The following is a 25000-nucleotide window of genomic DNA, read 5'->3' on the forward strand; positions in this document are numbered from 1 at the left end:
ATGTTTACACAATTGAGGATGGTAAAATGATCTTTCCAAAACTCTCTTAGAGTCAGTTGAGTTTCTGAGGTCACTACAAAGCACCTTTCAAACATAGCTTTTGTGTACAGTTTCTTAAAGTTGGAAATGACCTGCTGGTCCATGGGATGCAGGAGAGGAGTGGTATTAGGAGGCAAAAACTTCACCTTAATGAAGCTCATGTCCCTAGAAAGTCGCGCTGCCAAGTCTGAAGGATGACCAGGAGCATTGTCTAATACCAGGAGGCACTTAAGGTCTAATTTCTTTTCAATTAGGTAATTTTTCACATTGGGGGCAAATGCATGGTGTAACCAGTCATAGAAAAAGTCCCTAGTGACCCATGCCTTACTGTTTGCCCTCCACAGCACACACAAATTAGCCTTGACGACATTGTTTTTCCTGAACACTCTGGGAGTTTCAGAGTGATACACCAATAAAGGCTTCACTTTGCAATCACCACTAGCATTGGCACATATCAACAGGGTAAGCCTGTCTTTCATAGGCTTATGTCCTGGGAGTGCCTTTTCCTCCTGAGTAATGTAGGTCCTGCTTGGCATTTTCTTCCAAAACAGGCCTGTTTTGTCACAATTAAACACTTGTTCAGGTTTCAGTCCTTCAGTCTTCACTTATTTTCTTAGGACCCATGGTTAGAAAAAAAGAAATTTAACCAAATGGCTGTAAAAAAATGCAAGCAAGCACAAGAGAACTGCTCCCATGGTGATGTAAACATGTGGACTCCTTACCGGATGTTTTGCCTTCGGCTGCACCAACTAGTGGCAGCATTCTGAATTGTTTTTATGTATTACGTATGTATTATTATGATTATTACATATTATAATTATTATTATTATTATTATTATTAACTTAGGGAACTGAAGCTCACTCATTATTATTATATTATTATTGTTTTATTATAATAATAATAATATCATAAGAAAGAAGGAACACTGCAACAGGCCTACTGACCCATGCAGAGCAGGTCCATGTCCCCCACCCCCCAGATTAGACCAATGACCCACCCAGTCTGGTCAACCCCACTCAAGGATGGAGCACTGTACCAAAACCCAGCAGCAAAGCTAGTCAGGTCCAACTCACACCCACCCACATCCACTCATGTATTTATCTAACCTATTTTTAAAACTACACAACATTTTAGCCTCAATAACTGTACTCGGGAGCTTGTTCCACTCATCCACAACTCTATTACCAAACCAGTGCTTTCCTATATCCTTCCTGAATCTGAATTTTTCCAACTTGAAACCATTGCTGCGAGTCCTGTCGTGGCTGGAAATTTTCAGCACACTATTTACATCCCCTTTATTTATTCCTATTTTCCATTTATACACCTCGATCATATCCCCCCTAATTCTACGCCTTTCGAGAGAGTGCAGATTCAGGGCCCTCAGTCTATCCTCATAGGGAAGATTTCTGATACATGGGATCATCTTTGTCATCCTCCTATGTACGTTTCCCAGAGCATTTATATCCATTCTGTAATACGGTGACCAGAATTGAGCAGCATAGTCTAAATGAGGCCTAACCAAGGATATATAGAGTTGAAGAACAACCTGAGGACTTCTATTATTTATACTAATAGATATGAAGCCTAGAAATTTTCTCTCGTGCTTTGCTTACATTTTTTTACAGTCATTTGGCCAAATTTCATTTTTCTAAGCATGGGTCCTAAGAAAGTAAGTGTAAAGGACAGTGCTGAGAAGAAAAAGAGAATGATTTCCTTGGAATTAAAGCCTGAAATCATAGATAAACAAGCGAGGTGTGCAGGGTTTTGGGTTGTGGGGGAAGCGAGGGAAGCTGGCTCGTAACTCAGATGTTGTCTTTTAACTCAGAGCAAAAAATCAACCGAGTGATGGCTCGTATCTCAAAAAACTCATACATTGGGACACTCGTAAGTTAAGGTTCCACTGTATTCGGAGAGATGGCAGTGAAGATGTAGAAATACATTTGGACAGTTTAATCCTTTCACTGTCGGTGCCGTATAGGTACGGCTTATGAGCCAGTGTTGGTGACATATTAATGTGTACTCCAAAATTCTAGCGGTTTCTAATCTAGCGGGAGAAAGCTAGCAGGCCTACATGTGAGTGAATGGTTCTACGTGGTCAGTGTGCGCAATATAAAAAAAATTGGGGAGCCAGTGATGCATTGTGGGAATGCCATTTCAGTAGTCCTTGTTCAGCATGCCTAGCAGTAAGAAATATCCGACTCCCCAGCAAATTTGGGACTCTTCTCTTCCCAAATGATAGTTCTAACACAGATGGAATTATCAGTGAAGATGTGTTTCATGGTTTTGAGGAGTTTGTGACTGAAAGCAATGCCCAGGATACCAGATACAGATAGTGAAAAGGGAAGACTGCTTGGGTGGTGAGGAAGGCAGCTTGGATGGTGGGGAAGACAGTGTGGATGGTGTGGAAGATGGTGTGGGTGGTTGGGAAGATGGTGTGTAAGTTTATTCAGGTACGCATACACGAATACAGTCACATAGATTATCATACATAGCAGCATGTGTAGCGAGCCTAGGATAACCCAAAAACATCCGTGACTTCCAGCATGGGTGGTGGGGAAGACAGTGTGGGTGGTGAGGAAGGCAGGGTGGGTGGTGGGGAAGGCAGCATGGGTGGGAAACGCAGCATGGGTTTGTGTAAACAAGTTTTGTAAACAATATAATAGCAATGTTTGTGCGGTTATTATGTTTTATGTTGCGTACACAAGTGGATATATATATATATATATATATATATATATATATATAGGTAGTAGGTTGGTAGACAGCAACCGCCCAGGGAGGTACTACCGTCCTGCCAAGTGAGTGTAAAACGAAAGCCTGTAATTGTTTTACATGATGGTAGGATTGCTGGTGTCCTTTTTTCTGTCTCATGAACATGCAAGATTTCAGGTACGTCTTGCTACTTCTACTTACACTTAGGTCACACTACACATACATGTACAAGCACATATATGCACACCCCTCTGGGTTTTCTTCTATTTTCTTTCTAGTTCTTATTCTTGTTTATTTCCTCTTATCTCCATGGGGAAGTGGAACAGAATTCTTCCTCCGTAAGCCATGCGTGTTGTAAGAGGCGACTAAAATGCCGGGAGCAAGGGGCTAGTAACCTCTTCTCCTGTATATATTACTAAATGTAAAAGGAGAAACTTTCGTTTTTCCTTTTGGGCCACCCCGCCTCGGTGGGATACGGCTGGTGTGTTGAAAGAAAGAAGAAGATATATATATATATATATATATATATATATATATATATATATATATATATATATATATATATATATATATATATGTTTGTCCCCATAGGCTCAGGGACCCTTGGCTCATGGGGAAAGAGTGCATCTAAATTCCTTAAGGAGCTGGGAAAAAGACTCATCAGGGTAACTAGGGATCCCAGGGCAGCTAGTTTTCTGTTCCAGCGGCTCAGTGCGGCTGTTCAAAGGGGTAATGCCTGCTGTATTTTGGGCACACGCCCCAGCTCTGAGGAGCTGGATGAGATTTTCGCCTTATAATAGGTGATACACACGTAACAACATGTACCGTATGTGCCACCTTTATATCAATAGTGTATCTCTTGGATCTTCTGTACCATATTATGTAATAAAATATTCCTATTAGTAAAAAAAAAAAATATATAAAAAGATGGGGTGGTAGGGGAAGTGGAATATTCAAACGGCTTCAGGAAGAAATCCAAATATTTTTCCTTGAAGCCTTTTTATCCACTTCTCCGAGGCTATGGGTCCCACAATTTACACCAGAGGTGGACCCCAAAAAAAAATATATATATATATATATATATATATATATATATATATATATATATATATATATATATATATATATATATATATATATATATATATATATATACATATATATATATATATATATATATATATATATATATATATATATATATATATATATATATATATATATATATATATATATATATATATATATATATATATATATATATATATATATATATTTGGGGTCCACCTCTGGTGTAAATTGTGGGACCCATAGCCTCGGAGAAGTGGATAAAAAGGCTTCAAGGAAAAATATTTGGATTTCTTCCTGAAGCCGTTTGAATATTCCACTTCCCCTACCACCCCATCTTTTTATATATATTTTTTTTTTACTAATAGGAATATTTTATTACATAATATGGTACAGAAGATCCAAGAGATACACTATTGATATAAAGGTGGCACATACGGTACATGTTGTTACGTGTGTATCACCGATTATAAGGCGAAAATCTCATCCAGCTCCTCAGAGCTGGGGCATGTGCCCAAAATACAGCAGGCATTACCCCTTTGAACAGCCGCACTGAGCCGCTGGAACAGAAAACTAGCTGCCCTGGGATCCCTAGTTACCCTGATGAGTCTTTTTCCCAGCTCCTTAAGGAATTTAGATGCACTCTTTCCCCATGAGCCAAGGGTCTCTGAGCCTATGGGAACAAACATATAATGATGGGAAAGTTCTCCATATTTTCTAGACTTTTGGGACTCCCTGAAGCTGGCAGCTGCCCCTCCTTCCTCCCTGGTGTATTGGAGATAGGTATCAGCCAAGGTAGATGCACATGTATAGTCCCACACCACCTGCTTCCCATCTGTCCAGGCTTGAAGGGTGATACCATCTGGACGCTTCTGGCTGCCATCAGATCTGCATAGTTGGGGTGGCTCCCTTACTGCTGGGCATCCAGCTGTTGTGAGGCTCCTCTTGATAATGTTATTAACCTCCTCATGTCTTGCAATCTTTCCCTCGGATTTACGGCACACAAGACCATGGTATACACATATATATATATACATATACATACATACATACATACATTATACATTACAGTGGACCCTCAGCTAACGATGTTAATCCATTCCTGAAAGCTCATCGTTGGCTGAAATTATCGTTAGCTGAATTGATTTTCCCCATAAGAAATAATGGAAATCAAATTAATCCGTGCAAGACACCCCAAAGTATGAAAAAAAAAAATTTTACCACGTGAAATATTAATTTTAATACACACAAACTGACACTGACCTTCATTGAAGATCTGGTGATGATTGATGGGATAGGAGGAGGGGAGAGTGTAGAAGTTGTTAATGTTTAGAAGGGGAATCCCCTTCCATTAGGACTTGAGGTATCAAGCCCTTTTCTGGGGTTACTTCCCTTCTTATTTTAATGCCACTAGGACCAGCTTGAGAGTCACTGGACCTCTGTCACACAACATATCTGTCCATAGAGGCCTGTTTTATTTATTTATTTATTTATTTAGTAATTTAAGCATACATACAGAGGTACAAAAAATACAGGTAAGAGCAGCATGCCAAAGCCACTTATATGCATAGCATTACGGGCTGGCTTAAAATTAACTTAAGATTAACTAAGCAATGATGAAATCAGTGATAAAACATTATTGTAAACAGATAACTATAAAGCACAAATGAGTATTACAAAGACAGGTCATATAGTTGCATGCATTGCTGTACATTCAGTCAAATGGAGTATTCTGTTAGGTAGTGTATTTAAAAAAATAACAGATTGGGTCCTAGGTTTAACATTTGTGTGATATAATTGTGAGTAACATATAGGATATACAATTTATAAGGTTCAGTTATTCAGTATTTATTTGGTTTTGAGTGAGTAAGTGATCTTTGAGAAGAGACTTGAATTTATAAACAGGTAGTGTTTCTTTTATATTTACAGGTAATGAATTCCAGATTTTAGGGCCTTTTATGTGCACTGAGTTTTTGCATAGCGTGAGATGGACACGAGGAACATCAAAGAGTGATCTGTGCCTTGTGTTATGGTCATGTGTTCTGTTGAGGTTGGCAAGGAGATGTTTGAGGGGAGGGTTAATATCAGAGTTAAGTGTTCTATGTATGTAATAGGTGCAGTAATAAGTATGGATGTTTTGTATGGTGAGTAGGTTGAGTGTTTTGAATATTGGTGGAGTGTGCTGCCTGTAGTGAGAATTTGTTATCATTCTAACTGCAGTCTTTTGTTGGGTAATTAGTGGTCTGAGATGGTTAATTGTTGTTGAGCCCCATGCACAAATTCCATAGGTGAGATAGGGGTAAATAAGAGTGATAAAGGGCCAGGAGGGCTGACTGTGGAACATAGTACCGTATCTTCGATAGTATGCCTACAGTCTTGGAAATTTTCTAAGAAATTTGTTGTATATGTGTATGAAATTTGAGTCTATTACCAAGGTGGATTCCTAAGAATTTTCCCTCTGTTAGCTTTGTGATAGGTGATCTGTTTATCGTTATGTTAAGAGGTACATCTGTAGCTCTGTTACCAAACTGAATGAAGTAGGTTTTGTCAATGTTTAGTGTAAGTTTGTTAGTCCTCATCCAGGTAGATATTTTCTGTAATTCGGTGTTTACAGTATTGGCTAGCGTGACTGGGCTCGGGTGAGAGAAGACGTATGTAGTGTCATCTGCAAAAAGTGTGGGTTTGAGTAATTGCGAAGCATTTGGTAGGTCATTTATGTATAGGAGAAAGAGAAGAGGGCCAAGGACACTTCCCTGTGGGACACCAACTGTAATTGGTTGAGCGGAAGAGCTTGCCCCATTTGCATACACATATTGGCTTCTGTTGCTGAGGTATGACTTGAGGTAGTTGAGGGAGTGCCCTCTAATACCATAGTGTGACAATTTTACGTGGAGCAAGTCATGGTCAACTGTATCAAAAGCTTTACGTAAGTCAATGAAGATCCCCAGTGGGACTTCTTTTTTCTCTATTGCAGTGTATATATGTTCTAGCATGTGTATAATAGCATCATTAGTATTTTTATTAGGCCTGAATCCAAATTGGCAGGGGTTGAGAATGTTTTGGGAGATGAGGTAGGAGTAGATTCGTTTATGAATTAATTTTTCGAAGATTTTTGAGAGAGGGTGTAAATTGGATATTGACCTATAGTTATTCAACTCTGTTTGGTCTCCTCCTTTATGAATCGGGATTTGTTAAAGAGTGTTGCAATGATTGGTGATAGTACTTGTGGCACTTTTTTGTATATAAAGGGTGGTAAGGTATTTAAATCTCCTGCCTTGTTTTTTAGTGTGTTGATAATAAGGGAGACTTCGTATGGGTTAGTCGGAGCTAGGAACAGTGTGTTCGGGTAGTTGCCAGTGAGGTAGTCATTTGGTGGGGTATCTGAGCTTGGGATTTTATTGGCAAGGTTTTGTCCTATAGTGGAGAAGAAATCATTGAGTCTGTTTGCTGTTTATGTTGGTGGGAGTTGGGGTTCATCTGATTTTGCTAATTTTATTTCGCTATTTCGTGATATCTTTTTTGTTCCCAGAATTTCTGATAGGGTCTTCCAGGTCTTTTTTATATCACCTCGTAAGTTGGATAATCTGTTCTCATAATACAGTTTTTTTGCCCTTCTTATCAGGCTGGTTAGGATTGACGAGTAACATTTTGTTTGGTCTCTGGTTATGTGACCCATTCTGTACTGTTTTTCATATCGGTGTTTTGTATTTATGGATTTGAGAATGCTGGGTGTTAGCCAGGGACTGTTCAGTCTCTTAGCTGTCATCTGTTTAGTTTTTTTAGGGCAGTGCTTGTTATAGAGGTATTGGGTCTTTTTTAGAAAATTATTAAAACATTCGTCAATATCTGTATAGATTTCTAGCTCAGTGTGCCAGTCAATGTTTGTTACTGCTGTTGTGAAGTTATTAATGGCTGCCTCATTGTGAAGTCTGAAGGTGACTTTAGTAGTGTCTTGGGGTATTTTACCAAGAGTTGTTATGAGGAAAGTAGGGTAGTGGTCTGTGGTATTATCTGTAATTATGCCTGATTTTAAAGGGGATATGGTGTTGGTCCAGATGTGGTCAAGTAGGGAAACACTAGTCTCCGTAACTCTTGTAGGTTTTGTTACTGTTGGTAGCAACATGCAGTTACTCATTGTGTTTGTGAATTCAGTAACGTGTGGGTCCTGGTCTTGCAGGAGATTTATATTGAAGTCACCTGAGAGTAGTAAGTGATCTTTGTTCATGCATGCATCAGTTATCATACTTCCTAGGTTTTGACTAAATTGGCTAATGTTTGATTGTGGAACTCTGTAGATGTTTATCACTGTGAGAGGTTTTTGTAGGTATTTGGATTTGAATTTAGCTATTATATATTCCCCATGTTCATCCCTTGTGCAAGTATTAGTGATACATTCTAGTTGGTCTGAGTAGTATATAGCTGTGCCACCCCCTTGTTGGTCTGGCCTACAGTTGTGTATGGCTGTGTAACCAGGAATGGCATAGACATCTGTAGTATCAGGCTTTAGCCAGGTTTCAGTTAGTGTAATGATGGACATATTGGCATGCAAGGAATTTAGTAATGCTAGGAGGTCATCGTAATGCTTGCTTAAAGATCTGATATTGTAGTTAAAGATAGTTATGTTGTTGTTGGCTCTGAGAAGTGCCTTTGATTGTTCTGCTGTGTAGTAATTACAGTAACTGTTTGAATCATTTAAGTCATTAAATAAGAGGTTGGTATCAGGATCAATGCTTGTAATCATAAGATTTGTAGTGAATCTATAGTTAGAATTAAGTATAAAACAAAGTAAATATTCTAAAGCTAAAAAAATAGCACCTGAATTATTTAACAAATGTAAAAATAATGAGCTAAGGTAGTTTTTTAAAGCTAAAATAAAGGAGACAATATAAAAGGGACTAAAATAATTTGTGGTGAACAAATAAAGTGATGATCAAATAATGGAGCTTGGGAATATGATAGTAGGTAGTACTTTAAAGGTAATTCTTTAAAGTTAGAATTATAATATAAAATTATAATATAAAAGGGACTAATATAAGTTGTGGTGAACAATAAAGTGGTAATCAAATAATTGCACTGGAGTCTATGTTTTGAGCTAGAATGAGCTATAGTACAACTAGATTTAATCTAATAATATAACAATACAAATTAAAAATAGCACCAGTCTCTCACTAGTAATTGCAATATGGTCTAATATAATGAATTTGGTATTGACTATAGTACAACTGAGTTTAATCTAATAATATAAAAAAGGCACAAGACTCTCAATTGTAATTGCACTAAGGTGTTATATAAGTTGTTTACAAGAATTAGAGTATAACTAGATTTAAATTGACAAGATAAAATATACAAGTTAAGGTAGCAAAAGAATAAAAAAAGTAGAAAAAAAAAATATATGAGGTAGTTGGTACTAGTTAGCAAAAGATAGTTAAGGGCCTTGAACAATAATATAATTGAAATATACACTAATTGCACACACAATATAGTCACTAAGATATGAAAACAATCTTAGAGTAGGAATTATAATATAAATTTATAATATAAAAATACAAATTGAAATGGTACTTGCAATTGCACTAGAGTCTGGTATAGGTTGTTGACAAGATCAGGAGTATAACTAGATTTAAATTGACAAAATATAATTCACAATTAAAGTACCAAAAGAATAATAGTAAAAAATAACAAGGGTAATGTCTTGGTTATAATATGATAGTAAGATGGTAGACAGGTACACAGGTACAAAGGATAATATAAAGGTTGGAGTTGAATATACAAACTTGAAAATTTGGCAACAAAATGTTATGGGAAGTATAAAATAATGTTTAATGTACAAAAGTAAAATTGACTGGTAGTAAATATGGTGTTTAATAAAATTTTAGTAAGTAATAATGATTACAAAAAAGTGAAAAAGTAATGTTTATTTCATTCAATATTGCACTGGTAGTTATACTAGAGGTTATATGGCAGCACAAGGTAATTAAGAGTACTCTAAGATAGTAAATGTGGTATTAAAACAGGTAAAGGTAATTAGACAAGTAATGGTTATTAAATGTCAAAAATGTTAAGAGTAAATTGAAATTATAGTAAAAATGATAATTATTAATTTTAGTAAGTAATATCAATTGATAGTATTTAAAAAAATATGAGGTAATAATATGGACAGAGAAAGTATCAATTCAGCTAATGTTTAAGCAAACAATAGTAAATAAGAAAATTACATAAGGTGACTTATGCTTACTAGTAAAATCACAAAATGAGGTAGTTGATTATTTAATTACTAAGAGATTGTACAATGAAATTTGAACAATAATGGAGCAAAACATTCACTACACTACGTAGGCTTATAGGTTGGACATTGTTTAGTTATTCTCTGTAAGATTAGTATCCCTGAGAAATCGTGATAGATTATTCTCGTTCGTTATTGTGTACAGTTGACCTACATTTGTTTTCCTAACAAGAATTTTCCCATCTCGTGTGAAGCATTGGTGTATTGTGTCATTATTCTCCCGCTTAAGTTTTCTGACTCTATAAAGGAGGTTCTGACGTTTTTTGGTAAGACACTCGTTTATGAATACCTCTTTCTTTACTTTAATAGATGCAATAATTAAGTCTTTTTTTCTGTCATGTGAGTGGAATCTAAGCATAACACTTTTTCTACCATGGGATCCTAGTAACCTGGCTTCTTTTATTTCTGACTCTGGTACAATAACACTTGTTTGGTCCTTTATGATCTGCAGAGTAATTTCTTTACTGTTTGTTTGGTTCATATCACTGGGAAAAAGTGGACTGTTAACTATTACTGCGTCCGATAGTTTATCTTGTTCAGTTTTATCTTCTTGGAGAGCAAAGTAGTCGCTGAACTGGTTATCTAAGTTGTTCTTCCATTCTTTTACTGCTTCTTCAACCTTTGTATTAAGAGATATTATTTGTTGGGTATGGCTATCTATGACTGTTTGGATGGTCTTGTCACAGTTAGTCATTCCTGGTGTTGATAACTTTTGTTCAAGACTGAGGATTTTGTTCTCGAGTTGTGTCATCCTGGTGTCTTGTTTTGTTAGCGTCTCTCGAAGATTCATATTTTCAATAACTAAGTTGGAGATGCATGTTTTTAGGGTATCTGGATCGTTGGTCATACCTGAGAGACTACTTGGTAGGTTGAATCTGGGGAAGAGAGGGGAGGATGGGCTGGTGGCAGCCATGTTTGTTGTTATTGTTGTGGTGTCGCCTTGAGCGGTGGTGAGTGGGGTGGTTGCTGGGCCGGCGTCCTCCTGACTACACTTGTTGAATAGTTGATTTTTCAGTGTTTTCTTGCTGGCCTTGGTGCTGTTTCCTCTTAGATTGCGCCTCATAATACTACAGGAATTGTTGTAGTTAAGAAGAAGTTGTAGTTATACAAAGCTTAGGGTTACGTTGTTCGGCTGGCAGCGGGGTGTTGCTTTCGGTTTGTGGACAGTCTTCCTTTGATCTCTATTATTTTCAATTTGTAGGTTTCACTGTTGGTAATCTTTGGTCATTCTGGGTGCTACCTCCTGTTCCTTTATGATTTGTCTAAAGTGGTTCACAACATTGTCATTGTAATAGTCACCAGCACGGCTTTCAATAGCTGTGTGAGGGTGATTTTCATCCATAAAGGTTTGCACTTCAACCCACATTGCACACATTTCCTTAATCTCTTTCTTCATATCCATAGTAATTCTCACCCTTTTTCCTGCAGGGTTGGCACTAGAAGCTTTCTTGGGGCCCATGGTGACTTATTTTGCAGGTACAATCACTAAAAATGCTGTGATAATATGAAATGTTCAGATTGTATGTGTGGATGCAACCGCACTGGCTGGCTTGTAAACAGTGGCGCCCAGGCCACACGTGGACGCGTCTCAAACGAATCGCATAGGGTGAGTTTTTTAGCATTAGCCGAGGCAAAATTTTTGCGTTAAAATGTATCGTTAGCTGGATTTAACGTTAGGTGATGCCATCGTTAGCTGAGGGTCCACTGAATATTGGTCTCACAGGTCACAAAAATTACTTGAAAAATAAAATATTAGAAAAGAAAAGAAAAAAATGGACTACTGTCAGCGGTTCATTGTCTGTCAACTTCACGCCTCTATATCCTGGTAAGTACTGATTGCAGTTTTTTTTCTTTGATAACACTTGAAAAAATATTTTTAAGATTTTGGTAAGAAATTTTTTTTTTTTTTTCCGACACTGAGAGTTTGTGATCAGGGCTCTCGACAGTGAAAGGGTTAAGGGTTAATATTTACTAAGCCTTTTATGGGGAAGGTGGAGACCTAGCGTGCAGTGTAATGTGAGCAGGGTAACATCTATGAAGGGACCCTGGGCAACCATTTAGCTTCAGTTTTCCATTCTAAAGAATGGATTGAGATACTTTAGTGTATTATTTGAATTGTGAGGATAGTATTCTTCCAGAATGTTAGGAATGAATGGTGGTGAATGTGTTTAATTTGTTCAAGTTATTCTGACACAGTAAAAACAGGCATTTTTTTGTAAGGAACGGGAGGGGGTGGAAGGTGAGAAGATTCGTAATTCAGTATTTATACTATACTGTATTGAAAGTTTTTCAGTGTGGAATTTGTGTTATAGTTTGTGGAGTTGTAACCATATTCGGTGTTACCGCAAACCAAAGAGGACTACTAGGTTATACATAATGTAATTTAAAATTGTAAATGTATCAAATACAAATTTGCATTACAAACTGAAAATTGTGGCCACAGTTGATAGTTCTTGGGTATCTGCTATTCCCGGATGTCTTTTATATTATATGCAATGACAGGTTGTACTATATTTGTGACTAAGTCTAGTTTTATTTACAATGTAGTGAGGAAAACTTGGTACAAAAGTAACTGATTGACAAGAAATACAGCCATTAAATCAACTTTAGTAATGATAGTAATGATGCAGATTTTCTGTTAGTATTTTAAAAGAAATGTTTATTAATTGTATTTATTGATTTGTTAATAATAATAATATAAAAATAATAATATTACTAATAATAATAATACTGCTACTAATTATATTACTACTAATAATAATAATATTAATAATAATAATAAAGTGAACTGATTTACAGGAGCAGTAGTGCAGGATCTGGTGGGATAAGTGATGGTGGTTCTTTGGAGCGAACAGTGACCAACAGAACCAAAAATGCTGCAGCAGAAGCCAACAAGGAATCAAGAGTAGATGCTACACGGATTGATGCCAATGATATCATTAATAAGCTGTTTGAAGATACAAACATTGAATCACTTAAACCCGACGATTCTGCAGAAAGTAAGAAAGTGCACTCTCTCTCTAAAAATATTCCTTAATTTTCTAAGTACAGTACTTGTTTTGCATCCATATCCTTTGTTGCATTAACTTTCATCAATCCGTGTCTGTTCATATATACATGTTTCGTTTTGGAGTTCCTTTTGTGATGTAGATGATTCCTGAGGCTGGGCCATACATAGATGTTTATGGGAGTGGCCAGATGCAGAAGTTTTCTGAGGGAGTGCCCATATGCAGAAGATTGCTATGGAAGAAGTCACATGTAGAAGCTTTTGGAGGGTGGATGGCCAAATGTAGAAGTTTTCTGAGGGTGGTTGGCCAAATGTAAAAGTTTTTTTTTAGAGTGGTTGGCCAAATGTAGAAGTTTTCTAAGGCAGTAGCCACATGTAGATGATTTTTGAGGGAACAAGCGATATGTAGAAGCTTTCTGAGGAGTGGCCACATTTAGTAGTTTTCCTAGATACTTCAAATACTTACAAGTATTGCCAAGATTTGAATGAGCACCAGAAGCATTTGTTGAGGAGTTCCACATATTGTGCTGGCTTGACTATCTTAAAGTATCTTTTAAAGGGATGTTTTGATTCTCCTTGTGGCTAGGTGTCATTAACAGAAGAAATTTCGTACTCTGTTACCAAAGAAGTTGATATGGTAGATATAGGTATTTGTGTACCTTTTTATTTCTCTGTGGTATGTGTAGTGGTACAGACAGTAGTATGTAAAAGTGATACAGACAAGCAGGAAATGGCATTCCAAAGGAAATGGAAGGACAGCATAGAGTATATTTATATGAAGTGTTAGCATGGAGTATTATACAGGATAGGGCTGTATCACAGACAGATAACTGATAAACCACCTGTAAGGCATATGAAAATGGCATTATGAAAGCAGGTATGTAGTCATGTGGATTATGTGCTAGACACAGAAAATTGCAACTATTACTTTAAATACAGTACTGTAATAAAGGAAATGTATTATAAACAAGCAAAAACTCAGGTTTCCAAGTCATAGACATCCTGTATAAGAGGCAAAATGAATGTTATGGGGCTGAGCTTGCTTAACCATCATCTGTATAGGGAGGAATAAGAACCTGAACTACATCACACTCTTCAGAACCTTTACAACCAATAAGAAAGTGACAATTTAGATTTTCCTTTTCACATAGACTTTGGTTTTAAAGGTACATAGAGGTATTGCAGAGACATGAGGTTATAAAATTTTCACCTTAATTCATTGATCCTAACATTTGTGAGGACCTGCATTTAACCCTTTCACTGTTGGTGCCGTAGTACTACGGCTTATGAGCTAGTGTTGATGCCATAGTACTATGGAAAAATTCTAGCGGCTTCAAATCTAGCACGATAAAGCTGGTAGGCCTACATGTGAGAGAATGGGTCTGCGTGGTCAGTGTGCACAGTATAAAAGAAATCGGGGAGCCAGTGGTGCATTGTGGGAATGCCATTTCAGTAGACCTTGTTCAGCATGCCTAGCAGTAAGAAATATCTAACTTCCCGGCAAATTTGGGACTCTTCTCTTCCCAAGTGATAGTTCTAACACAGATGGAAGTGTCACTGAAAATGAATTTCATGGTTTTGAGGAGTTTGTGACTGAAAGCAATGCCCAGGATACCAGATACAGATAGTGAAAAGGGACAATAGCTTGGGTGGTGGGGAAGACAGCTTGGATAGTTGGGAAGATGGTGTGGGTAGTTGGGAAGACAGTGTGTAAGTAAGTTTATTCAGGTATACATGAATACAATTACAGTGGACCCTCAGTTTCTGTGATTAATCCGTTCCAGAGAGTCTGATGAAACCCAAAAAATCATGAAAATCAAAATAATTTTCCCCATAACAAATGTGTAATATAAATCCATTTAATCCATTTCAGACACCTGAAAGTATTAATAAAAAATACATTTTATGGAGAATAACTTTAGTTTACATATAGAAAACAATGAGAAATAATTATAAAGCACTAATGAAATGGATAAATGAACATTTAAATCACTTTTATTGAAGAGTCTTGTTGGCATATGGAAAAGGGCGAGAAGTGGAGAGGGAGGCGAATTTATTGTTTGGAGACAGGACAAAATGCTTAAATATGATGCTAGTATCAGCTCTGCAGCTTATTTATATATCACAGTTCATCTACTATGATATAATAAACATTGTTAATAACATAGAAACATGATACATACTCTAGAATGAATAAAATATGTCATAACATATGTGAGGAGTGGTGGTTGTGGTGGTGGTGTTGGGCTTATCAGGGCCACTGACAACATAAGCCATACATATAGTGGTGGTGGTAGTGGCAGCAGCAGAGGCCACCACCACTGTTCACACTGAAACAATGTACATAATTTATAAATAAGAAATATTTGCATTTTAATTTATAAAAAAATATTTTTTTTTATTTATTAACACATCAGTTGATTCCCACCAAGGCAGGAAGCAGGGTGGCCCAAAAAAGAAAAACTTTCATCATCATTCATTCCATCACTGTCTTGCCAGAGGGGTGCTTTACACTACAGTTATAAAACTGTAACATTAACACCCTTCCTTCAGAGTGCAGACACTATACTTCCCATCTCCAGGACTCAAGTCCGGCCTGCCGGTTTCCCTGAATCCCTTCATAAGTGTTACTTTGCTCACACTCCAACAGCACGTCAGGTATTAAAAATCATTTGTCTCTATTCTTCTTCTTCTTTCAACACACCGGCCGTATCCCACCGAGGCGGGGTGGCCCAAAAGGAAAAACGAAAGTTTCTCCTTTTACATTTAGTAATATATACAGGAGAAGAGGTTACTAGCCCCTTGCTCCTGGCATTTTAGTCGCCTCTTACAACACGCATGGCTTACGGAGGAAGAATTCTGTTCCACTTCCCCATGGAGTTGTCTCTATTCACTCCTATCAAATATGCTCATGCATGCTTGCTGGAAGTCCAAGCTCCTCGTACACAAAACCTACTTTACCCCCTCCCTCCAACCCTTCCAAGGCCGACCCCTACCCCATCTTCCCTCCACTACAGATTTATACACTCTCGAAGTCATTCTGTTTTATTCCATTCTATCTGCATGTCCAAACCACCTCAACAACCCCTCCTCAGCCCTCTGGATAATCCCACAACTTCTCCTAATTTCCAAACTACGAATTCTCTGCATTATATTCACACCACACATTGCCCTCAGACATGATGTCTCCACTGCCTCCAGCCTCCTCCTCGTTGCAACATTCATCACCCATACAAGAGTGTTGGTACAACTATACTCTCATACATTCCCCTCTTTGCTTCCACAAACAAAGTTCTTTGTCTCCACAGACTCCTAAGTGCACCACTCACCCTTTTCCTCTTATCAGTTCTATGATTCACCTCATCCTTCATAGATCCATCTGCTGACACATCCACTCCTAAATATCTGGATACATTCACCTCCTCCATACTCTTTCCCTCCAATCTGATATCTTTCGTCACCTAATCTTTTTGTTATCCTCATCACCTTACTCTTTCCTACATTCACTTTTAATTTTCTTCTTTTACGTACCCTACCAAATTCATCCACCAACCTCTGCAACTTCTCATCAGAATCTCCTAAAAGCACAGTATCATCAGCAAAGAGCAACTGTGACAACTCCCACTTTGTGTTAGATTCTTTATCTTTTAACTCTACACCTCTTGCCAAGACCCTCGCATTTACTTCTCTTACAACCCCATCTATAAATTTATTGAACAACCACGGTGACAAGGCCTACTTTTACTGGGAAATAATCTCCCTCTCTCCTACATACTCTAATCTGAGCCTCACTATCCTTGTAAAAACTCTTCACTGCTTTCAATAACCACCTCCTATACCATACACCTGCAACATCAGCCACATTGCCTCCCTATCCACCCTGTCATTTGCCTTTTCCAAATCCATAAATGCCACAGAAACCTCTTTACCCTTATCTAAATACTGTTCACTTATATGTTTCACTGTAAACACTTGGTCTACACACCCCCTACCTTTCCTAAAGCCTCCTTGTTCATGTGCTATCCTACTCTCCGTCTTACTCTTAATTTTTTCAGTAATAACTCTACCATACACTTTACCTGGCATACTCAACAGACTTATTCTCCTATAATTTTTGCACTCTCTTTTATCCCCTTTGCCTTTATACAAAGGAACTATGCATGCTCTCTGCCAATCCTTAGGTACCTTATCCTCTTGCATACATTTATTAAATAATAGCACCAACCACTCCAAAACTACATCCCCACCTGCTTTTAACATTTCTGTCTTTATACTATCAATTCTAGTTGCCTTACCCCCTTTCATTCTACCCACTGCCTCACGAACTTCCCCCACACTCACAACTGGCTCTTCCTCACTCCTAGAAGATGGTATTCCTCCTTGCCCTATACACGAAATCACAGCTTCCCTATCTTCATCAACATTTAACCCTTTGACTGTTTTGGTCGTATATACATCTTACGAGCCACCGTTTTTGACGTATATATATTCATACATTCTAGCGGCTTCAAATCAAGCAGGAGAAAGCTGGTAGGCCCACATGTGAGAGAATGGGTCTGTGGGGTCAGTGTGCACCATATAAAAAAAAAACTGCAGCACGCAGTGCATAATGAGAAAAAAAAACTCCGAACTTTTTTTTTTAATTAAAATGCCGACTTTGTGGTCTATTTTCATATAGTACAGTGGACCCCCGCTTAACGATCACCTCCAAATGCGACCAATTATGTAAGTGTATTTATGTAAGTGCGTTTGTACGTGTATGTTTGGGGGTCTGAAATGGACTAATCTACTTCACAATATTCCTTATGGGAAAAAATTCGGTCAGTACTGGCACCTGAACATACTACTGGAATGAAAAAAGTTCGTTAACCGGGGGTCCACTGTATTTATGGTTGTATTCTTGGTCTCATTTGATAGAATGGGAAAAATAGAGGTGGTTTTGATTGGTTTTGATATGAAAAGAACCTTGAAATGGAGCTCGAAGTACAGGAAATGTTTGATTTTTGGAAATATAAACACTTATGCAGTATAATGTGATCCTTTATTGACTACGTTTCGCCCACACAGTGGGCTTTTTCAAGTCGCAAACAGAACTACCTGGGGTGGAAGGAACGCGAGTATTTATAGTCAGGTTCAGAATGCTGAGGTCAGGTGGAGAATGCTGCATCTGATGATGTACCGAGTGGGGTTATAGAGTCTAAAAACTTGGGTAGCTTGGAAAGGAGATTGGATAAGTTTGTGAGCAGACCTACAGTGTTCTTATGTGAAATAGCGATGAAGAAGTTTCTTGGCAAGTGGTTCAGCTATGTTATAGAAGCCACTATTCTGGTTGAAGTTGTCGGATATAGAAATAAGTGATGATTCTAGGATTCTTCGGTATTGAGTGTTGTCTTCTGTGGCGATAAGTCTTGAGTTTCTGTAGTTTATCAAGTGGTTGTGTGAATTACGGTGTTGTACGCAGGCATTCCTTGTGTCGTCAGACCTGCTTGCGTATTGGTGTTCTGAAATACGTGTTTGGAGGTCCCTTGATGTTTCGCCCACGTATAACTTGTTGCAGTCATTACAAGGGATTATGTATACCCCTGCAGAGGGTGGAAACTTGTCCTGTCTATCACTGGTTATGTCCTTGATGGTCGTGGTTGTGGAGGTAGATACTTGAAAGGAGGTATTGGAAAAGATGTTGGAAACGTGTTTGGCAATGGAGTTGGTGGGGAGGACTATGTATCTCTTCTCGGCAGTGTCTTCTCTGGGTGTGTTGAAGATGTTTAATGCCCGTCGCCTGCAGTTGCCTGCAGTCTCTTCCTTTCCTTGATGTTCTGCTCTGCAAAGCTGACCACGAACTTCGTTTTAAAGTCTATCGAAAACCCACCAACCAAAACGACCTTCTTCACTTTTACTCTCACCACGACACCAAAACCAAACGTGGTGTAATTATAGGCTTCTTCCTGCGTGCACTTAGAATCTGCAGCAATGAGTTCCTTGAAGAAGAATGCACGATAATTGAACAAGTATTTTCTAAACTCCACTATCCTCGTCACTTCATCAGAGACTGCAGGCGACGGGCATTAAACATCTTCAACACACCCAGAGAAGACACTGCCGAGAAGAGATACATAGTCCTCCCCACCAACTCCATTGCCAAACACGTTTCCAACATCTTTTCCAATACCTCCTTTCAAGTATCTACCTCCACAACCACGACCATCAAGGACATTACCAGTGATAGACAGGACAAGTTTCCACCCTCTGCAGGGGTATACATAATCCCTTGTAATGACTGCAACAAGTTATATGTGGGCGAAACATCAAGGGACCTCCAAACACGTATTTCAGAACACCAATACGCAAGCAGGTCTGACGACACAAGGAATGCCTGCGTACAACACCGTAATTCACACAACCACTTGATAAACTACAGAAACTCAAGACTTATCGCCACAGAAGACAACACTCAATACCGAAGAATCCTAGAATCATCACTTATTTCTATATCCGACAACTTCAACCAGAATAGTGGCTTCTGTAACATAGCTGAACCACTCGCCAAGAAACTTCTTCATCACTATTTCACATAAGAACACCGTAGAAGGTCTGCTCACAAACTTATCCAATCTCCTTTCCAAGCTACCCAAGTTTTTATACTCTATAACCCCACTCGGTACATCATCAGATGCAGCATTCTCCACCTGACCTCAACATTCTGAACCTGACTATAAATACTCGCGTTCCTTCCACCCCAGGTAGTTCTGTTTGCGACTTGAAAAAGCCCACTGTGTGGGCGAAACGTAGTCAATAAAGGATCACATTAATCTGCATAAGTGTTTATATTTCCATTGTGTCGGTATTTTATACCATTTATATCCATGTTTGATTTTTACTGATGTTCAAAAGTAAACAAATGATGTCATTTTCCAATAAATGTCCAAGTAGCCATTCTAATATGCAGTCATGAATGGGTTGACATTATTTATACAATTATTACAATATTGCAGTAGTCTGCATAACAGTAAATCTTCTATTTTTTGTTTGAATAAAAATTCAAAATAGAAGGCAAGAGTAGTATCAGAGGGGCCTGGAGATGTGACTGATGAACAAAGAAAATTTTATTCTAGAGCCAAAAATGTCTGCATTGTTCATTCTGGATCCTATTTTGAAATTGTCATATTTTTTAATTTTTCTGAAATTGGCCAGATTACAAATTTCTGACCACATTATTGGGTAGTTGCAATCAGTAAATGGGTAGTTTCTTGTACTCAATCGATAGAAAAAATGGAGTTCTAAAGTAATACCTATGAGTTTGGTTGACTGGAATAATGGAATTAGCCGAAAATAGTGCTCAAAGTGGGCAAAATCGCCGATTTGTAAATATCTCTGAGGTTGCTAACTTTGCGAGAGTGTAACTCCATCAGTTTTCCATCAAATTTCATTCTTTTAGTGTCATTACAATTCGGAAAAGATTCTCTATCATTTCATAAGAAAAAATATTTTTGAAATTTTGCAACACCAGGAGACACCTCAGGATTTGGGGTTGCGACAGTCAAGGGGTTAACAATTCCTCAAAATATTCCCTCCATCTTCTCGATATCTCTAACTCTCCATTTAATAACTCTCCTCTCCTATTTTTAACTGTCAAATCCATTTGTTCCCTAGGCTTCCTCAACTTATTAATCTCACTCCAAAACTTTTTCTTATTTTCAACAAAATTTGTTGAAAACGTCTCACCCACTCTCTCATTTGCTCTCTTTTAACATTGCTTCACCACTCTCTTACCCTCTCTTTTTCTCTCCATATACACCTACCATCCGACTTACGACCTGCTCGACTTACGACCACTCGACTTACGACCGTGTTTTTTATGCCAAATTTCTGGGAAATAAACAACTGTTTGTGTTGTACAGTGTTTATCCTGAACCTTACAGTATAAAATACAGTACTAACAACATAAAAGTAAAGCAAATCATGAAATACCAAAATAAAACAATAAAATAAAGTCATTACAAAAATGTTTTGTTGATATTCAGTAGTAAAGTTCGACTTACGACCATTTCGACTTAAGACCGGTTTCTCGGAACCGAACTCAGTCGTAAGTCGGATGGTAGGTGTACTCTTCTCTCCTTGCATCACTTCTACTTTGTAAAAACCTCTCATATGCTAACTTTTTCTCCCTTACTACTCTCTTTACATCATCATTCCACCAATTGTTGTTCTTCTCTCCCACACCCACTTTCCTGTAACCACAAACTTCTGCTGAACATTCTAACACTATATTCTTAAACCTACCCCATACATCTTTGACCCCATTACCTATACTCTCACTAACCCTTCTATCCTCCAATAGTTGTTTTTATCTTACCCTAACTGCCTCCTCTTTTAGTTTATTCACCTTCATCTCTCTCTTACTTGCTACTTCTGTTTTCCTTGTATCCTGTCTACCTTTTACTCTCACTGTAGCTACAACTAGATAGGAGTGAATGGAGGCAAATGGTATTTGGGACCAGACGAGCTGTTGGAGTGTGAGCAGGGTAATATTTAGTGAAGGGATTCAGGGAAACCGGTTATTTTATATAACCGGACTTGAGTCCTCGAAATGGGAAATACAATGCTTGCACTCTATAGGAGGAGTTTGGGATATTGGCAGTTTGGAGGGATATAGTATTGTGTATTTTTATATGTGTGTATGTATGTATGTATATATGTATATTATATATTTTTTTTTTTATTATCACACTGGCCGATTCCCACCAAGGCAGGGTGGCCCGAAAAAGAAAAACTTTCACCATCATTCACTCCATCACTGTCTTGCCAGAAGGGTGCTTTACACTACAGTTTTTAAACTGCAACATTAACACCCCTCCTTCAGAGTGCAGGCACTGTACTTCCCATCTCCAGGACTCAAGTCCGGCCTGCCGGTTTCCCTGAACCCCTTCATAAATGTTACTTTGCTCACACTCCAACAGCACGTCAAGTATTATAAACCATTTGTCTCCATTCACTCCTATCAAACACGCTCACGCATGCCTGCTGGAAGTCAAGCCCCTTGCACACAAAACCTCCTTTACCCCCTCTCTCCAACCTTTCCTAGGCCGACCCCTACCCCGCCTTCCTTCCACTACAGACTGATACACTCTTGAAGTCATTCTGTTTCGCTCCATTCTCTCTACATGTCCGAACCACCTCAACAACCCTTCCTCAGCCCTCTGGACAACAGTTTTGGTAATCCCGCACCTCCTCCTAACTTCCAAACTACAAATTCTCTGCATTATATTCACACCACACATTGCCCTCAGACATGACATATTCACTGCCTCCAGCCTTCTCCTCGCTGCAACATTCATCACCCATGCTTCACACCCATATAAGAGCGTTGGTAAAACTATACTCTCATACATTCCCCTCTTTACCTCCAAGGACAAAGTTCTTTGTCTCCACAGACTCCTAAGTGCACCACTCACTCTTTTCCCCTCATCAATTCTATGATTCACCTCATCTTTCATAGACCCATCCGCTGACACGTCCACTCCTAAATATCTGAATACATTTACCTCCTCCATACTCTCTCCCTCCAATCTGATATTCAATCTTTCATCACCTAATCTTTTTGTTATCCTCATAACCTTACTCTTTCCTGTATTCACCTTTAATTTTCTTCTTTTGCACACCCTACCAAATTCATCCACCAATCTCTGCAACTTCTCTTCAGAATCTCCAAAGAGCACAGTGTCATCAGCAAAGAGCAGCTGTGACAACTCCCACTTTGTGTGTGATTCTTTATCTTTTAACTCCACGCCTCTTGCCAAGACCCTCGCATTTACTTCTCTTACAACCCCATCTATAAATATATTAAACAACCACGGTGACATCACACATCCTTGTCTAAGGCCTACTTTTACTGGGAAATAATTTCCCTCTTTCCTACATACTCTAACTTGAGCCTCACTATCCTCATAAAAACTCATCACTGCTTTCAGTAACCTACCTCCTACACCATACACTTGCAACATCTGCCACATTGCCCCCCTGTCCACCCTGTCATACGCCTTTTCCAAATCCATAAATGCCACAAAGACCTCTTTAGCCTTATCTAAATACTGTTCACTTATATGTTTCACTGTAAACACCTGGTCCACACACCCCCTACCTTTCCTAAAGCCTCCTTGTTCATCTGCTATCCTATTCTCCGTCTTACTCTTAATTCTTTCAATAATAACTCTACCATACACTTTACCAGGTATACTCAGCTGACTTATCCCCCTATAATTTTTGCACTCTCTTTTATCCCCTTTGCCTTTATACAAAGGAACTATGCATGCTCTCTGCCAATCCCTAGGTACCTTACCCTCTTCCATACATTTATTAAATAATTGCACCAACCACTCCAAAACTATATCCCCACCTGCTTTTAACATTTCTATCTTTATCCCATCAATCCCGGCTGCCTTACCCCCTTTCATTTTACCTACTGCCTCACGAACTTCCCCCACACTCACAACTGGCTCTTCCTCACTCCTACAAGATGTTATTCCTCCTTGTCCTATACACGAAATCACAGCTTCCCTATCTTCATCAACATTTAACAATTCCTCAAAATATTCCCTCCATCTTCCCAATACCTTTAACTCTCCATTTAATAACTCTCCTCTCCTATTTTTAGCTGGCAAATCCATTTGTTCTCTAGGCTTTCTTAACTTGTTAATCTCACTCCAAAACTTTTTCTTATTTTCAACAAAATTTGTTGATAACGTCTCACCCACTCTCTCATTTGCTCTCTTTTTACATTGCTTCACCACTCTCTTAACCTCTCTCTTTTTCTCCATATACTCTTCCCTCCTTGCATCACTTCTACTTTGTAAAAACTTCTCATATGCTAACTTTTTCTCCCTTACTACTCTCTTTACATCATCATTCCACCAATCGCTCCTCTTCCCTCCCGCACCCACTTTCCTGTAACCACAAACTTCTGCTGAACACTCTAACACTACATTTTTAAACCTACCCCATACCTCTTCGACCCCATTGCCTATGCTCTCATTAGCCCATCTATCCTCCAATAGCTGTTTATATCTTACCCTAACTGCCTCCTCTTTTAGTTTATAAACCTTCACCTCTCTCTTACCTGATGCTTCTATTCTCCTTGTATCCCATCTACCTTTTACTCTCAGTGTAGCTACAACTAGAAAGTGATCTGATATATCTGTGGCCCCTCTATAAACATGTACATCCTGAAGTCTACTCAACAGTCTTTTATCTACCAATACATAATCCAACAAACTACTGTCATTTCGCCCTACATCATATCTTGTATACTTATTTATCCTCTTTTTCTTAAAATATGTATTACCTATAACTAAACCCCTTTCTATACAAAGTTCAATCAAAGGGCTCCCATTATCATTTACACCTGGCACCCCAAACTTACCTACCACACCCTCTCTAAAAGTTTCTCCTACTTTAGCATTCATGTCCCCTACCACAATTACTCTCTCACTTGGTTCAAAGGCTCCTATACATTCACTTAACATCTCCCAAAATCTCTCTCTCTCTCCTCTGCATTCCTCTCTTCTCCAGGTGCATACACGCTTATTATAACCCACTTCTCGCATCCAACCTTTACTTTAATCCACATAATTCTTGAATTTACACATTCATATTCTCTTTTCTCCTTCCATAACTGATCATTCAACATTACTGCTCCTTTGCTCTAACTCTCTCAGATACTCCAGATTTAATCCCATTTATTTCCCCCCACTGAAACTCCCCTACCCCCTTCAGCTTTGTTTCGCTTAGGGCCAGGACATCCAACTTCTTTTCATTCATAACATCAGCAATCATCTGTTTCTTGTCATCCGCACTACATCCACGCACATTTAAGCATCCCAGTTTTATAAAGTTT

At 38.3% G+C, this 25000-nt stretch overlaps 1 protein-coding gene across 1 annotated transcript in view; it reads left to right on the top strand.

Annotated features, from left to right (window-relative positions):
• Positions 1-25000, top strand: part of LOC128704246 (uncharacterized) — a 135712-nt gene that overhangs the window by 86069 nt on the left and 24643 nt on the right. Inside the window, exon 6 of the mRNA XM_070096019.1 lies at positions 12903-13102. Coding sequence (XP_069952120.1) covers positions 12903-13102 — 200 coding nt within the window. The remainder of the gene's footprint in view (positions 1-12902; positions 13103-25000) is intronic.

Source organism: Cherax quadricarinatus, chromosome 52, assembly GCF_038502225.1.
Source record: "Cherax quadricarinatus isolate ZL_2023a chromosome 52, ASM3850222v1, whole genome shotgun sequence".
Classification (NCBI taxonomy): Eukaryota; Metazoa; Arthropoda; class Malacostraca; order Decapoda; family Parastacidae; genus Cherax; species Cherax quadricarinatus.